This window comes from Entelurus aequoreus, linkage group LG04 (genome assembly GCF_033978785.1).
Source record: "Entelurus aequoreus isolate RoL-2023_Sb linkage group LG04, RoL_Eaeq_v1.1, whole genome shotgun sequence".
Taxonomy (NCBI): Eukaryota; Metazoa; Chordata; class Actinopteri; order Syngnathiformes; family Syngnathidae; genus Entelurus; species Entelurus aequoreus.
Genome location: NC_084734.1, coordinates 37,647,654 through 37,665,841, shown reverse-complemented (window position 1 = coordinate 37,665,841; position 18,188 = coordinate 37,647,654). Strand labels below are relative to the sequence as shown.

The 18,188-nt window shown below is 38.0% G+C and overlaps 2 protein-coding genes across 2 annotated transcripts in view; both read left to right on the top strand.

Moving 5' to 3' along the window:
• The first annotated feature begins 1,209 nt into the window (after window positions 1-1,209).
• On the top strand, window positions 1,210-9,978 carry ccnc (cyclin C). The gene is made up of 12 exons (XM_062043537.1): window positions 1,210-1,381; window positions 1,701-1,810; window positions 1,878-1,962; window positions 2,038-2,107; window positions 3,003-3,054; window positions 3,146-3,201; window positions 4,044-4,079; window positions 4,142-4,233; window positions 4,304-4,371; window positions 4,435-4,514; window positions 9,183-9,301; window positions 9,367-9,978. The coding sequence occupies exons 1-12, from the start codon at window positions 1,350-1,352 to the stop codon at window positions 9,419-9,421; spliced, it is 855 nt and encodes a 284-aa protein (XP_061899521.1). The 5' UTR covers window positions 1,210-1,349; the 3' UTR covers window positions 9,422-9,978.
• Window positions 9,979-11,253: 1,275 nt separating this feature from the next.
• Window positions 11,254-18,188, top strand: part of faxca (failed axon connections homolog, metaxin like GST domain containing a) — a 13,300-nt gene continuing 6,365 nt past the window's right edge. The window contains exons 1-5 of the mRNA XM_062044758.1: window positions 11,254-11,730; window positions 13,225-13,360; window positions 13,424-13,620; window positions 14,963-15,180; window positions 15,331-15,447. Of these exons, the coding sequence (XP_061900742.1) occupies window positions 11,465-11,730; window positions 13,225-13,360; window positions 13,424-13,620; window positions 14,963-15,180; window positions 15,331-15,447 (934 nt within the window). The 5' untranslated portion in view covers window positions 11,254-11,464. The remainder of the gene's footprint in view (window positions 11,731-13,224; window positions 13,361-13,423; window positions 13,621-14,962; window positions 15,181-15,330; window positions 15,448-18,188) is intronic.

The window sequence follows — 18,188 nt, the reverse complement described above, 5'->3', positions numbered from 1 at the left end:
ATGACAATTTATTGTATTAAATTTTTTGTAATTTGTTCTAAATGTTATTATTTGTAAAATGTTACATTTTATTCTTTATTCTTCTTTAATGCAAAAAAATTTAAAAAAATGCATGAAACTGTTATGTACAGTTGTGTTATGACTAATGAAACAAATGAATGAAACTAAATTTTCTTGTTGGAGACATGTCTAAAAGTGAAAATCAGTTGGAATATGTATTCTCAGTATTTGAGTTTAACAGTGTAGAATGTCAGAGATTGAACCTAGATTTTTTTTAATTTTTGTTTTAAGAAAAAAACTTTGTTTATTAAAGCACATTGCAGATATTATTTTCCAACTAGTGTAATTCAAAGCATTACAGAATGGGAACTAAACAAATAAGTCTCAACTGCAGTATCTTAATTGAAATTGTACTGAAAACTGAATTGCAGCAGATTAAACTCCAAATTGATATCTGCACCTTGTGGCTTTTTTTATCCTGCACTACCATGAGCTATTGCAACGAAATTTAGTTCTTATCTGTACTGTAAAGTTCAAATGACAATAAAAAGGAAGTCTAAAGTCTAAACGTCACAATTAATTAACATAGGCTAGGATACATAGGCTGATTATTTGAACAAAATAAAACTCAGTGAGCTCACACAGATAACTACATAAAAATGCATTAGGAAAAAAAAGACACTATAAAATAATAAATAAACCATCCATCCATTTTCTACCGCTTATTCCCTTCGGGGTCGCGGGGGGCGCTGGAGCCTATCTCAGCTACAATCGGGCGGAAGGCAGGGTACACCCTGGACAAGTCGCCTCCTCATCGCAGGGCCAACACAGATAGACCGACAACATTCACACTCACATTCACACACTAGGGCCAATAAACCCTGAAATACAAATCAAAACTGGCCAGGATTTATAATATTTATAATAATAATATTTGAGTGTGGCCTTGGTATAGTCACGTGGATTGAAAACAAAAAATAATACTTTATATCATGATTAGATGATACTGTACCGATTAAAAGTTTGGACACATTTTTTAATTCAACAACATGAGAAAGTTTCTCCTTACTTTTGACTTATAGTGATAGGGCACTCAAATCATACCTATTTAAAAATGACTTTTAAAAAAAGACAAAACATGTTTTAATTTGTATGTACATGCTATACAAATGTTAAAGACTAGGTTTCTATTTTTTGTTCTCGTCGACTTTGACTAGCGGAACCTTGTTTTACCCGCCGTGGTTTTCACCCGGAGTCTTTTCACGTTACTCTGCTATCTCCATTAAACACTTCTGTGAACGAAAGTAACGGCAATTTAAAGTGTTCTCTTCTACCTCGTCTCATCCGGAATGGCTGGAAACTTCTGGCAGAGTTCTCACTAGTAGGTTTTAAGTAAAATAACTCGACGCAATTGTATTTTAGGGCCATAACTGCAGCCGTTTAACGCGGCCTTACGTTAGCATCGCGGAAGCTAGCTGCCGCTCTCGAACTCTTAGTGCCAAACAATGCTATTGTCTGAGTAAAATATCACCATTTTGGTTAAAAAAGACTACTTTAAACCTGCATATTGGTGCTTTTTAACCAACCGTCCTAATTGAATTGGTCACTTCTGCTGCGTTGTGTTGTGTTACTTGCTATTACTTACTGCCAATAAGTAACTGTCTGAAGTGAAAATAACAGTTGAATAAAATCTTCTCCAGTCTGCAGTGGGTGCTGGACAAGCAGGACCTCATCAAAGAACGGCAGAAGGACTTGGGCAAGTCCCTGTCTGAAGAAGAATACTGGAAGCTGCAGATCTTCTTTGCCAATGGTATTACATATTGTGTCATAGTATTTGCTAGATAAATGTTCAAGTGTGTGGTTTTTTCCCCTGTCAGTCATCCAGGCTTTGGGGGAACATTTGAAACTAAGACAACAGGTTATTGCTACTGCGACAGTCTACTTCAAACGTTTCTATGCAAGGTAAATCATGTTTAATCTCAACATCAACATGCAAAACCTCAGATACCAGGCATTGTCACCTTTCTCCTCTTGCAGATATTCATTAAAAAGTATAGACCCAGTTCTGATGGCTCCGACCTGTGTTTTCTTAGCTTCTAAAGTGGAGGTAAGGACTATTTCCATTTATCAATTGTGCTCCGGGGGAATATTAGGGCCATGCTGCAATGTAATAAATAGTGAAATTACAAAAAAAGGTAATCAAAACAGTTATGCATTCATACTTGAGGGTTTTTTTAATCACGTATATGTATGAATTATTACCCTCACAATATATATATATATTTTTTAAGATTAAGCTTTTTTTTTCTTCTCATGATTAAAATGTTTTCTTGGAAATGTAACACATTTCCTTTGTAATGTTTTACTCTATTGAAGTACTGAGAAAATGTATTCTTGTAATTTTTTTCTCCTACTTTTAGAAATATATATTCATAATGTAAATGATAAGTTGGTCAAAGGGCAGCACGGTGGCCTCACAATACGAAGGTCCTGAGTTCAATCCTGGGCTCGGGATCTTTCTGTGTGGAGTTTGCATGTTCTCCCCGTGACTGTGTGGGTTCCCTCCGGGTACTCCGGCTTCCTCGCACCTCCAAAAACATGCACCTGGGGATAGGTTGATTGGCAACACTAAATTGGCCCTAGTGTGTGAATGTGAGTGTGAATGTCTGTGTTGGCCCTGTGATGAGGTGGTGACTTGTCCAGGATAGTTGGTCATAAATTTTGATGTTTTTTTCACTTCGCCTTCATTCTTATAATGCAACTTATTTCACATAAATATTTTCTCATATTTTAAATGATACATTAATTAATTTTATTGTATTAAAATGGTTCTAATTTGTTCTCAATTTTATTATTTGTAAAATGTAAAATTGTATTCTTTAATACAACATTAAGCCTTATTATTCTGCCTTACACATTATTAATGTTTTTCCCTGTCAGGGTGACCGTAATGCTTCTTAGTAGTCAAAGTTGTGACCACTAAAAAAGTAAATTTTTCCCAGGAATTTGGAGTGGTTTCCAACACCAGGCTGATATCTGCAGCCACATCTGTGTGTAAGTTAACACGTCGTCACAGCATCTCAATTTACTGAGTGGAAATTTTGGAAGACATTGGTAATTTATTTTTTTCCCCCCCTCAAACTAGTAAAAACCAGATTTTCATATGCCTTTCCAAAGGAGTTCCCATACAGAATGAATCATGTAAGTAACGTAATCAACATTGAATTCAATGTCAATTATACCACTAACACGACATATCCCTGGGTGTGTCAGTGTGGTGTTTTGAAGGATCAATTTTATTTATCAAACCATCATCTGCTCTGTTTGACATGTTGCCTGTCCAGCAAATGTTTCTTTAGTCTGTGTACATGAAGTAACAAGAGGAGGAAGGGAATTAGCACAGTTCTATTATATTTCCGTTGCATTTGTTTTAGAAGTGATAAGGTAGGGTCTATGACCTCAGTCGTGATTCTACTGGGGAAATACACATTTTTATTATATATAGATGTAATATACACAATTATTTAATGTAATTAAGTTTTAATTGTTTTTAATATATATTTTTAAGTTTTCAAAAGACAAAAAAAATAAACAAGGCATTGTTTCACCAAACGGACAACTTAATTCCAATAATATTAAATTCTTCCAAAATTGGACAATAAACAAAGAAAGTGGCGCTAGGAGCACACGACTGTAGACTATGGCTTGGACTGAGGCTTAGAGCTAAACCTTTTTTATTTATTAATGCAGAAATGAAAGCTAATTGAATGGGTCCAGCCTTAATCCTGTTGCTAGTAAAGAAACATAGCATGCACACACAAGGTGCTAATGTTGCAAACATACTGTGTTATTAGCTTTGCCAGGCGGCAGGAAGCACTCTCTTTCTGCCAATTTGTGGATCATTAGTATTTGAAGCTTTTATAACAGGATGTTTACATCTGCAGCCTGTTTAGGTAGAAACGACTAAATGATTGAATATCCATTTCAATATATAATTACCCCATTACAGCATTAAAGATGTATTTTTTTCCAATGTTTTGTAGATATTAGAGTGTGAATTCTACCTTCTGGAGTTGATGGTGAGTTACAGTACATGTTGTTGTTTTACTTTATGGTTGCTGAGTTGTTTTGTTTCTTCCAGGACTGCTGTCTGATTGTGTACCATCCTTATAGACCACTGCTGCAATACGTGCAGGACATGGGACAGGAGGACATGCTGCTGCCACTGGCCTGGTGCGTGTTTTTACCCCTGTGTGCTTCCACAACATTGTCTTCTCTGCATCACACGGTGTGTGTGTTTTAGGCGCATCGTTAATGACACCTACAGGACCGACCTGTGTCTTCTCTACCCTCCCTTCATGATCGCCCTGGGTATGATTTGTGGCCTCAGTACAACTACTTTGTGTTGCAATAATTGTTGTTGTCCTCCCTCAGCATGTCTGCATGTTGCCTGTGTGGTCCAGCAGAAGGATGCCAGGAACTGGTTTGCTGAGCTTTCTGTGGACATGGATAAAGTAAGACACACTGCATGCAGACACAGATTGAACATGTATAATACATCATGTCATGGTATAAATATTTAAACTAAAAACCAAAGAACATAGTGTCCGAGCCACACACTCACTTGGTATTGATATAGTTCATGAATCATAATTGTCGTGTGGTTTCTGTTACATGAAGCAGCAGTAATTTATGAGACAATATTAACTTTATTATGAATGCTTGTATAAGGTACATGATGCTGAAAATATTTATTGTAGTTTAATTAACGGTTAATAGGTACCACAGTAGTGTTAGAAGACACAATACCATTCATTTGCTTTTAGCTTTTTCTAGTTTACAGTCAATTTACAGCATCTCAATTAAATCAACAGTTTCACAAGTTTGTTAACTAATAATAATTTTATATATAAATAAACACTAACAATCAATAGTAATTTTGTGCCTGTCTTTTAGGAGTGTCAGTGCAAGTAGACAAAAACATTCCAGAGGAATTGGGATATTGGAAAGTTGTTACATGATTACTATTGTTTCCAAACATTGTGTATTGCATTTTTGATCTGGTTTGGTTTGAACCAATGCAGACCTAATTCAGTATGAAGTGCCAAATTTCCGGTTGTCTCCAAAAACAGACACTATCCAGAAGGACACAACCCATCCTGCTCAGTGCTCACCACTTGTTCAACCATCTACCAGGGAGTTAAGAGACACAACACCAGACTGTTACAGTTTTTATTCTTAAGCCATCACCAAACTAAATAATGCACTAAAACATAAGGCCTGTGCAATACACTTGACAATTAAAAAAAAAAAAAATACAGAAATGGCTTATTTTATAATAACTGCATATTTTAGGCAATATGTGCTTGGCATGCATGTGTGTACAGTGTTTGCCACAGATTGCCAATATACTTGGCAAGAGGTTAATGGGGGCGTGGCCATGGGCGGTTTCAATATGACCTCATAATTTGCATAATCGCTGATTATGCATATTTTCTTTAAAAAGGCTGAAAATATGTTATATATATGTATATATATATATATATATATATATATATATATATATATATATATATATATATATATATATATATATTTGAAAAACAAATCTGTGTTTTTAGTAATTAGTGTTAACATATTTAGGGCTGTCAGTGTTAACGGATTAGATTAATAAAAATATTGCGTTACCATATATGAATGATGATTAATCACAGTGTTTGTTTTGATCGGCGCATGAAAGCATCACACATTATGCACAGGCAGTGATCACGATACATGCCAGTGTGTTGATAGAGCAATGTGCGCTGCACTCACTTTTGCTTCAAAACAAACCTCGGTGGAACTTTAGTAATAACTGAAATAATCAGTCAGTATTGCAGCAACAAACTTTGTTATCATGGCGCACATCAAGTTTAAAATAACATCTTAAAGCGAAACATGAACGTGAGCATGAATGCTACTTAAATAGGGTTGCCAAACGTCCCTTGAAACATGGAGTCATCCCATATTTAGAAACAAAAGTACGCATTCCGTATTGAGCTTTCAAGCAACGCACTTTGTCCAGTATTTTTATTAAGTGGCCAACAGAGCCGATTATTTTGTTTTCATGTTCCCGCGTTGGCACGCCCTCTAAAAGATAGAAGTAAATCTTGACCTCAGACGCCAGTTTCGCTAAAGTAGCAAACACGCACGGAGCAGGCATCTTGTCAGTGCAGCAGATAACTAAAGTAAGTGTATAATAGTTCAAATAGAAGTGTTCTGCTGTCTATGGTTGCAATAAGTGCAATATTTATGTGAGCGTTTTTGTTTCGTCACTGAGTGCAGTTGGTTCGAGTTCAAGCACACTTTGTCATTCAATTAGGATATAATACATCCAGTTTGCACCCTTCCGTAGGAGAAAAGAGGTATGTAGCAAGTTGAAACTATTAGTGGTGTATCATTTATTACACTTTAATGAGCTGTATGTGTGTGTGATGCTTTTATTTAATGACAAATTAACACAATAGCATAAAGGCAATAACCTGACTGAGAGATGTCCTTCATAAATGAAGCAAAATTGCCAGTCATTAGTGAAACAAATACCTCACCTCTCTTTTTGTCACCGTAGTTTTCATAGTGATGAAAGTTGGAGACCTCATGCTCTATCATAAAGCTGCACACTGAATTTATTGTGTTTTAAGTGAAGCAGGACAGACTCCTGTTAAAGAAATATGTACATTTTTATTCTGTTAAGTGAAGCAGAAAATATGTATATTTAAGACAATAAATATACAAATGTGCACCTAATTTTTTTTACTATACTTACTGTCACCAAGTTTTGTGCAAATCAATGACTTGCAGTTCAGTAAAACATTTAGGAAATGTTCCCATCTGACATTCTGACTACAAAACTGCATTTGTATACAAATATTACTATATTTTATTACGCAAATTTTATTCATGCAAGCAAATAATAACCTGTGATTAATCACAGATCTAGAGTGTGATTAATCAGATAAAAAAATGTATCACTTGACAGTCCAAATATTTTTCTTATTGTTTCGCTCTATTTTTTAATATGTGGGTTGCAATCACGTGACCGAGAGGCACATCCGGTCACTTCTGGGTTTTAGGCGATAATCTAAGCCCCATTAGGCACCTGTTTAATTACCTGAATCTGTGCAAATTTAGGCGTATTTTGAAAGGTTTAGAGGCAAATAAAAACGCGATCATGAAAAAAACATTTTAGAAAGGATGGAGTGGATTTTTACACTCTTAAGTAAAATATTTTTTTAAAGATACAAACCATTTATCATGACCGAGGGGCTACTGTTACCTCACTTCACTTGACATTCACAGTATTTAGAGAATAAAAGATTGAAGGCACATCATGTTTTAACATCTGAGGGGTCCACGGATTAAGCATTAATCCGTGAGAGACAAATGTTGTTTTATTCGTGCACATGACATAACGAGTTCCGTGCTGCAGTGATCATGACGCTAATTAGAAAAAGGATGCGTTTGTTTGAAGTTGATTTCCTGCTACAATTATTAGTCTTATTTACAATTCATGTCTGCAGTTGTTTTTATGATGCATACTTGCCAACCCTCCCGTTTTTAGCGGGAGAATCCCGGTATTCAGCGCCTCTCCCGACAACCTCCCGGCAGAGATTTTCTCCCGACAAACTCCCGGTATTCAGCCGGAGCTGGAGGCCACGCCCCCTCCAGCTCAATGCGGACCTGAGTGGGGACAGCCGTTCTCACGTCCGCTTTCCCAGCAGCTTGCCTGCCCAATGACGTCATAACATCTACGGCTTTTAGAGAGTAGAGTGCACAACAAGGAGAGAGAGTTCTTGGTTTCTTATGTGGGTTTATTGTTAGGCAGTTTCATTAACGTCCTCCCAGCGTGGTAACAACACACAACAACAGCAGTCACGTTTAGTCTACCGTAAAGCAGTTCGTCTGCCATAAACAGCAATGTTGTGACACTCTTAAACAGGACAATACTGCCACCTACTGGATAGCCTGCAGAACACTGAAATTCAAGTATGTCTTTTATTTATATGTAAAATAAAATAAAATAAAAAAATATAGCTAGAATTCACTGAAAGTCAAGTATTTCATACATATATATATATATATATATATATATATATATATATATATATATATATATATATATATATATATATATATATATATATATATATATATATATATATATATATATATATATATATATATATATATATATATATATGTATATATATATATATATATATATATATATATATATATATATATATATATATATATATATATATATATATATATATATATATGTGTATGAAATACTTGATTTGGTGAATTCTAGCTGTAAATATACTCTCCTCTTAACCACGCCCCAACCACGCCCCCCCACCTCCTGATATTGGAGGTCTCAAGGTTGGCAAGTATGTTATGATGTGAAGTTCATATTTTGTCTAATTATTTAGGCTCCTGCAGCACACACTGTGTGCATGCTGACTAACTACAGAAACATGTTGCTCAAACTCTTGATTTTAAAACCAATAATGTAGTCTATGTTTTGTGGAACACGATTGCAGGAGATGGAAGCACGTATATCGCCTGGAATGTGAAGTGTTACTTAACTGTATTGCAAAATCTTAAACAAAAGTAAAACATTTTTAAACTTGTGGCGGCCTTAAATTTCATCAACTAAATTAATTTGTGGGAAACACTAGTGATGTATGTTAAGTATAAATTAAATACTTATTTTCTTAAAACTTATTGATTTTATATGCTATTTATGGGTTTCACTTTGTGTTTTACATTTTGTTGAATATTACTCACAATGACAATAAAAGGAATCTATCGAAAAACAAAGTATGCTAAATTACGTCTGTAGTGATTCAAATTAAAAATGTAATAACAAATGATGGGAAAAAGTAGGAATCATGTAGTGAACAATTCTAAATTCCCTTGAAAGTCGTCTCGCCACTCACACTGACATTTCCTAAAAAACAGCACAAAGTTAGCATTGTTTTTTAGTTCCTTTCTTAATGAGGGTAAATCATCTTAAAGTAATGTGTATATAAAAAGCCTTCATCTAATCGTCTAAATATTTCTTGCATCATCTACAAACGCTTTAACTGCATAGATGTTAAGTTGACATTAACGACATGGCAAAACAAACACTTTAGATACTGGAGATCATCCGAGTCATCCTCAAGCTTTACGAGCAGTGGAAGAACTTTGACGACAGGAAGGAGATTGCTGCCGTGCTCAACAAGATGCCCAAACCCAAACCGCCACCAAACAGGTAGGAAAAAAAAGTGACCTTACCTTGCGAATATGTCAAAACGCTCATTTTGCTTCTGTTTGCAGTGAAAATGACCAGAGCTCCAACAGTAACCAAAGCAACTCTTACAGCCAATCCTAGCGCTGAGAGCAGCACGTTTGTGACATCACACATTAAATCGACCCCATTCCTCCTCTAAGAAAGAAAAGGTGCGCTGCACTCTCTTAATCAAACAGATGGATAATGATGGCAGGGAGGGGGGTCTGCATTAGATGATCCTGGCATCCTTGAATATCCGAGAGGACTCATTTCAAACTTGATCTCCATTGTGTGCGTGTGTGTGTGGTGAGAAGTGGTGTATTCCTCAGGAACTGCAGTAGTCATGTCCACTTACAATAACAATGTGATGCTGTGCTCTGTCAAGACATGAATTGACTTTTTTAACACCCCTCTTTTGTAAATATATTCATTTCTTTAAATTCTACCCGTGCTTCGTTATTTTGGTGATTACCTGCTGCCTCTTACATATATTTTTAAATGGAAGCTATGTTTTGTTATTTTTATGTTAGGCCTCTATCTATTTAATCAAAAAATCGTGGTGTAACACCTGTGCACAAATGTGTAAATGTGAACGTGTGTGTTTGTACCAATAACAAGGTACTTGAAAGCCTTACAAAATAAAAGCTGCTGACAGAACACATGTTCCATTTTGGGCAAAACTATGAAATGTATTTTTGGTGGACAATTTTGTTGCAGTGTAGGAGCAGAGGAAGTGTCTCCATTTCGCTCCTTCGGCTTAAGAACCGTTTAAGCAATTAATGTGCTTTAAAGAAACAGGGTGATGTGAAGGGCTTCCATTTTTGATTAAGCGCTGCCTTCTGGCATGTTTTTCCCCATATGACTGTTCACTTTTAGTCTAAGATGAGAAAAAAAGGGCTTTTTCCCGTCACCGCAACAGAATATTCCTACGTCACCTGAAAACTGTTTTGTCTATTTGAATATACCGTAAATAAAAATATGGTGTAAAAAAAAAAAAGTTACAAGTTCCGGTTCTATTTTTCTGTAATGTTCATAAATCTTGTAGACATGAGTGTGTGTATATGTATACACTTGATCAAGATCTTTAAATTAGTTGAAAATCAGTAGGAATGGCCATTTTGCACTGTTGAACTTTAAGAAGGTTCTAGGTAGTGCTGTACCAGTATACATACACAATATACTAGTGTGAATTTATATATATATAATATATATATCTGTGTGTGTTGAGTTTGACCCCTAGTGGTAGCCCTGAGATCGGTAGGTTGGAGTTCAAATCCCAGCCGAGTCATACCAAAGACTATAAAAATGGGACCCATTACCTCCCTGCTTGGCACTCAGCATCAAGGGTTGGAGTTGGGGGTTAAATCACCAAAATGATTCCCGGGCGCGGCGCCGCTGCTGCCCACTGCTCCCCAAGTGGATGGGTCAAATGCAGAGGACAAATTTCACCACATCTAGTGTGTGTGTGACAATCATTGGTACTTTAATCTTTAAACTTTAATCTTTAAATCTGAACGTAACATGCTGTTTTAATAGATATGTGTCATAAAGACAGAATGCACCACTTAGTATACACTACATTATTGTTTATGATGGTATAACATATACAAAGCACGTGTTTTATTATTATTAAAAGTGTATGTGTATGTAGCTGCTATATACAATTTTGACGTCACTGCGGTTGTGTAAAGGTAGCGGAAGTAACATCACGGCTCGCCGTAGCTATCTTTCAAAGTAAATAAAACATCTTTACTCAAATAAAATAAATTGTGCTGAAACATTACCAATTTAATACGGTGATTGTTTGTATTAATAGATCTTCTTTTGACATGATCTTAACTTACTGTCAGCCCTTATTTTTGCAGCTCCAACCCTCACCTAAGTTTATTGTGAACGACCCAAACAGGAAGCACTGCTGATGACGTGTATAATTGGCTGGTAACAAGAGACGACGAGTGGCGACAACCAGTGAGGATGCGGCGGACCCCGCAGCGGGGACAAGCCGCAGGCAGGATGCTTGGCTCCGCTGGCCTGCCGTTGTTTTCGGTCCCCGGCCGCTCTCGGACCCCGCCGCACCTATGAGGCCGACGCCAATGACGCCCCGAGTCGCGACAGCGAGGCGGAAAGTGTCCGCGGACGGCGAGCATGTGCTGCTGCTGGCGGGTCGGGTTCGCATGGACGCGGTCGTGTGTGGTCGATCTGGGCCGGAACCAGAGCGTCTCTGTTCCTAATTGCTACGCCGGCGAACCGCTCTCGTTGTATGGGTCCGTCATCGCCCGTCCCCTGCAAGACCACGGCGGGATCATGTCAGCGCTGGGCTCGGACTCGTGGTGGCGGAAGACGCTCTATTTGACCGGGGGCGCTCTGCTGGCTGCTGCCGCCTATTTGCTGCACGAATTGCTGGCTATCAGGTACCGACACGACCTGGGTCGATCGGTACTGTAAGCGATTATTTACCGGCTTTTTCTGTTGGGGAGATTGTTATTACTTAATATTGTGAGATTGGGCGGGGCGAGGAGTCTGATTCGTGAGTGGGACGAGCTGTGATGTAACAAACCCCCCACCCTCTTACACGCACACACACCACAATTTGCTAATTACACAATGTTTGCACACAATGATCCTACTGCAGCTGTTAACCTTAAAGGTACATTATCATTGACATTACAGCAGGCCGAGAAGACACGCACGCACACACACACACACACACACACACACACACACACACACACACACACACACACACACACACACACACACACACACACACACACACACACACACACACACACACACACAGTCCATCTAAAATGTATACATTTTTGCCAGGGTTGTTATTTTTTTTAATGTTCAGTTTCCTTGCAATTGTTGACATGTATGCAATAATAACACTAGCATATGAGTTTGTTGCTATTTTGGCGTTTAACCCCATTTAAGCAGCGGTTTTGGTGCAGTACAGACTATTTTGAGTTTTACAGTGAGTGCCAATTAAATTGTGTGCTTCCCAGCATTTTCAGTTTACAGCATAGATTGAGATAATGACATTATTAATCGCCCTTGAGTGAATGTTAGGACAAAAGTAGTCCAAAAATAAGGCGCATATTTCAGCACTGGACAGCTCCCCACAGGACTGCCTCTGTGGACGTAACAAGGTTGAATGATCAGCAGGGAGCAGAGTAGCATTAAAGAATAAGCAATACACTTTCCAGAAGATGAGTCAATCCTATAGTAATATATAGTAAAGTAAACATCTAATATAATCGGTGCAAAGCTGTCAAAAATAAATAAATAATTTTGATTGAAAACAATTGCAAATAAAAAATATTTGTTTAAATCTATAGTAATATAATATATTCATGATTCTAGTACTTACAATGATTAAATTAAATATTAAATTATAATTTTTTATTTATTTATTTTATACAAGTTTTTTAATTCAACATTTTTACTTGCATTTTCATTTATATTTATATAAATAATTTAAATCATTTTTTATTTTAAATTGAGGATATCATTATTTAATTCATAATCATTGAAATGTATGTACTATTTGTAGTTTACTATTTTGTATTTTCATTTTTTAAATCTGTGTTCATGGCGTCGTTTAATACTATACTGTATATGAAATTATTGTACACAAACATAAAAACCAACTAATGCTACTTCCACTCTTTTAATGCTGCACGTGTGACCTTTTACTGGCTTTTCCCCTGCGACTGCATGTGATGTCACTGGACTGTGTCAAATTATTTTTGACAAACTACAATAAGAACTGTCGATCATCCAGACGACAGAGCAAGCATTGAGTAAATAAAGAGGGATATATCAAATAAATCTGCCTATACATACGAGAATATGTTTATTATTGTCCATTTATTAAAGTGATGTGTGTTGTTTTGTTTCAGAAAAGAAGAAGAGTTGGACTCTAAAGATGCCATCATTCTGCACCAGTTCTCCCGACCCAAAACTGGCGCCCCTTCCTTGTCCCCCTTCTGCCTTAAGACGGAGACGTACCTCCGCATGGTGGACCTGCCCTACCAGGTACAGTAGTCGCTAAAACATGCTTTGGCTCAGCATCGCTGAATGGTCAATATTCCCCTCCAGAACTACTTCGACGGCAAGCTTTCGCTGCAGGGCAAGATGCCGTGGATCGAGTACAACCATGAGCAAACGTGCGGCTCTGACTTCATCATCGACTTCCTGGAGGAGAAGCTGGGTGTGAGTCTCAACAAGAGCCTGACGCCTCAGGAGAGGGCTGTGTCACGCGCCGTCACCAAAATGGTGGAGGAACATTTATACTGGTGAGTGAAAAAACACTGAAACTGTTGTAATGTACATGTCCGATCAGTAGGTGGCGACTCTGGTAAACAAAAACACCATACTCCTGTATAAAGAGAGTATGGCCAATTCGGTTTCAGGCGATCTCCTCAATGATTGGTCAAAAGCAATGACTGCTACTAACTTTGACGCTTATTTGTTAGTTTTTTGACGTGTAAAAATGCCCTGTTGTGCCGCGAGAATTGTGGAAACCCTTATATCGCTTTCTACAGAACCCAGAAAGAAGACACGTGTAGGAAGTCATCGATTACAGCCTCCCGCGCGAGGTAAACACACGACACAACGTCAACGTTTTGTTCAGGAAAAAACACACCGATGCTGATAGAAATAACAGAAGAAATTAACAAATTAAAGAGATGGTTTGACAAAAACAGACTATCTTTGAATCTCAGTAAAACTTTGAATCTCAGTAAAACAAAAAAAATGCAGTTCAGTAACAGTAGAAGACAAAATTATGCACAAATACAAACAGACGGAGAAAGAGTAAAATAAACCACATTTGGGTGTGATAATAGATGAGAAAATGAACTGGAAATCTCATTAAAAATATACAACATAAAGTGGCATGAAATACTTCAAGTAATGAATAAAGAAAAATATATGTTCTGGACCAAAAATCACTCCATATTCTCTACTGCTCGCCAGTCTAACCATATCTGAGTTATTGTGCAGAAATATGGAGGAAAAAGGTAGAAAAGTACACTTATTCACTTAGCATGTTACAAAAAAGAAAGAATCAGTTAGAATAATACATGAGTGATACATACACTAGGTGGCGACTTGTCCAGGGTGTATCCCGCCTTCCGCCCGAATGCAGCTGAGATAGGCTTCAGCACCCCCGCGACCCCGAACGGGACAGGCGGTAGAAAAATGGATGGATGGATGATACATACAGTGATTACAAATACATTGGAGGCAGCCACCACACTTGACATACTTCACACAAAAGTCACAATTTCTCTGTGATTGTTGGTCCAAAGCTAATGAAGATTTTGGCAAAATGAGTATAATAAGTTATTTTTTTGTTTTTTGCAATTTACGTTTATTGCGCTGTGAGGTGCGTGTTAGAGTGCCTGCTGATCTCGAAACAGTGCAAGAATGTAACAGCAAAGTGTGTCAAATACGGCCACAAAATTATACTTTGACGAAGTAAAGGCATGTTTTATTTTAAGTTTATGAGCTGGAGTATGTTTAGAACTATTTATATTATTTTGGCTTGTTTGGCCCAAAAAAACTAACGTCAAAATGACAGCACTTGCTTGGACACACACGACTCCGACAAACACGACATGCACGCCCCCACAGGACCATCGCCTACTGCCAGTGGGTGGACAACTTGGAGGAGACCCAGAAAATGTTGTCAGTGAGCGGGCCGCTGAGCGAGCTGCTCAAGTGGATCCTGAGTCACGTGACCGGCGGCATTGTCAAGCGGGAGATGTACGGACACGGAATGGGACGCTTCTCCAAGGAGGAAGTCTACGCCCTGATGGAGAAGGACATGCGCACGCTGGCCACCTTGCTAGGTGAACAACTCGCTGACTTTATACTCATTTACTAAAAAACATGGGTATGATGGTGATGATGCTGAGCACACAAAAGGCAATACATTGACAATACTGCCCTCTTGTGGTGACACACAACACTGACGCTATCATGTGTTTTGTGTGTGCTAGGCAATAAAAAATATTTTATGGGCTCCAAGATTTCAACAGTAGACGCCACAGTGTTTGGTCACCTGGCCCCCGCCATGTGGACCCTACCTGGAACCCGACCAGAGCAGCTCATCAAAGGTGAGAAGTTACGTTTTGTTACGTCTTCCACCTTAGCACATCTTTTAGACTTAGACTTAGACTTAGACAAACTTTAATGATACACAAGGGAAATTGTTCCACACAGTGGCTCAGTTACAATGATGGAAAGTGTAAGGATGGAAAGGACAATGCAGGTATAAATAGACTAAATATAGCGATATAAATATAGCGATATAAATATAACATATACGTAATATTTACATAATATATGTACAGTATATTATATATACTGATATATTATATTATGTCTATATCATATATACAAAATATAACAATGACCATGTACGCACATGACGACAATATTACAGTATATGTGACAGCTGCAGCATAAAATACCGGTAGAGAGTAGATCCAGCAGAAAATAGACATTAAAAACAAAGAGAAATAGCGAACAGAAGGTGTCAAGTAATAGACAGATATCATCTATTGCTGTATGGCGAGTGATTATACAGCTGGATGGAGTGCGGTATGAAGGAGTTCTTGAATCGAACACTGTGGGAACGAAGCTGAAGGAGCCGGTTGGAGTATGAGCTCCGCTGTCCCTCAATTGTCTGGTGGAGTGGGTGGGCAGGATTGTCCATGATGGCCAGCAGTTTGTCCAGTGTCCTCCTGTCCCTCACTGACACAAACGCCTCCAACTGCGTGCCAATAGTTTGGCCGGCTTTCCGGATCAGTTTGTCGATCCGGTTTGAGTCCCTTTTGCTGGTGCTGCTCCCCCAACAAACCACTGCGAAGTACAGGGCACTGGCCACAACAGACTGATAAAAGATCTCCAACAGCTTGCTGCACACATTAAAGGACCTAAGCTTCCTCAGGAAAAAGAGTCTGCTCATGCCCTTCCTGTAAACAGCTTTGCAGTTGTCCTTCCAGTCCAGTCTGCTGTTCAAGTGGACTCCCAGGTACTTGTACTGCTCTACTACTGCCACCTCCCGGCCCTGGATCTTGATGGGCTCCACTGGGGTCGCTCTCTTCCTGAAGTCGATGACCAGCTCCTTGGTCTTGTCCACATTAAGGACCAGGGGCCGTACTTATCAAGCTTCTTAGAATTACTCCTAAGAAGTCTGTTAAGAGTTGACTTAAGAGTAAATAAATTCTTCGCTGAAAGCTGCACTTAAAAGTTAGTTATCAAGCGTCTTACTCACACTTTCAGCGAAGTGTAGGACTGAATCTTAAGTGTCACACTCAGAGCTGAATTACGACATTACTATGTGCCGTAAACTGAATTTTAGGTGACGTCATTTCTGTGTCCATAGAAATTACCAATCACGGAAGGGAATCTGTTGTCTAAGAATAAAGAAATATCTTGGAAATATTTAAGTGGACAATGGGAGTGTATATTTTGACAATAAACTACAAAATAATACAAAACAAACTAGTCCCCGCCGGCACTCACGCTACCGCTCCCTCTCTTCTATCGCCCACACACTCACTGACGTCAGTCACCTCACGGCCACACACATACGCTACTGTCATAACATTTTCTTTCCAATTCATTAATTAGGCAACTAATTTGAAACTGGTGTGGGTGGCTCTATATATACTAGCCCACTGCAGCCACATGCAGAAATCAACAAGGAATCGAAAAGTATTAAATCTGTGACAAAAATAATATCCGCTCTGTCTAAACGATTTGATCAGCTGCTCGTCATCAAAAAAAACCAAAACATTGTTCCGTTCCCTGAACGTTCGCGCACGTCTCTCTCGCCTCAGTGCCATCCCCTGCTGGCAACTCCTAACGACTTAAGACACCTCTGAAGGTCTCTTAAATATCGTGGAGAGTAGGAGTGATTCTTAGACTTAAGAACGTTGATAAAAAGCTTTTATTCTTAAGTTTGAGAGTACCATTTTTCTGTCACATTTTTCTACTTCTTCCTAAATTATAGCAACTGATGAAATAAGAAATGCAAAATAAAGTATGGACGGATGTAAAGATATGTTACATTACGCTAGTGTACTTTATGTTAAATATGGTATTTATATCTAGCATTATCTTGTGTTACAGTTTACGTAATACATTGTTAGCATAATGTAACATACTGTAACATATCCTATGATACGCTACATTATACACTATGTTACTATATGCTGCTTTCTGTACACCGACAGTCGTATGGTATACTGGTACTAATAAAGTACCGCGGTACTAATAAATTAAAACAGGTACTATACTGCCTTTGAAAAATACTGTTACTTTTTTTTTCATGCCAGCACCAAACTAAATAATGCACCAAGCAATCAATCAATCAATGTTTATTTATATAGCCCTAAATCACAAAAGTCTCAAAGGACCAAAAACTTAAGACCTGTGCAATAAATCTTTGACTATTTTTTTCACTACAGAAACCTAAGTCAACAACTACACATAGCACAAGTGGAAACAGGGCAGAGACAGAAGAGGGAGAATGGACACACAGTATTTTGGCTTCAAACTTAATGATAAAGTTGAAGCAATAAACACTTACGCGCTACTAGCGTAACATCCGCTTCTAAATCACTAATCCTTGCCTCCATGACGACAAATAAACTGAGTGTCTTACAAGTATCATATCTGCAGGACGAGGAATAGCTAAACATGCTTCACTACACACCGTAAGAGGATACAATAGCTAACTGCTAACAGCAAACTAGCCCCTCTAATGTAAACAAATGGGTGGATCTATAAACTTATCAACTGTAATGATACCAAGAGTACAAGAGCTGTATATAGTCGATACTACAAT

Bases quoted from the DNA above. Each gene is read 5' to 3' on its own strand.
- ccnc (XM_062043537.1), top strand. From the start codon at position 1,350: ATGGCTGGAAACTTCTGGCAGAGTTCTCACTA. The intron at 2,108-3,002 runs GTAAGGACTATT...AATTTTTCCCAG, and splicing joins TCTTAGCTTCTAAAGTGGAG to GAATTTGGAGTGGTTTCCAA. The intron at 3,202-4,043 runs GTAAGTAACGTA...AATGTTTTGTAG, and splicing joins TCCCATACAGAATGAATCAT to ATATTAGAGTGTGAATTCTA.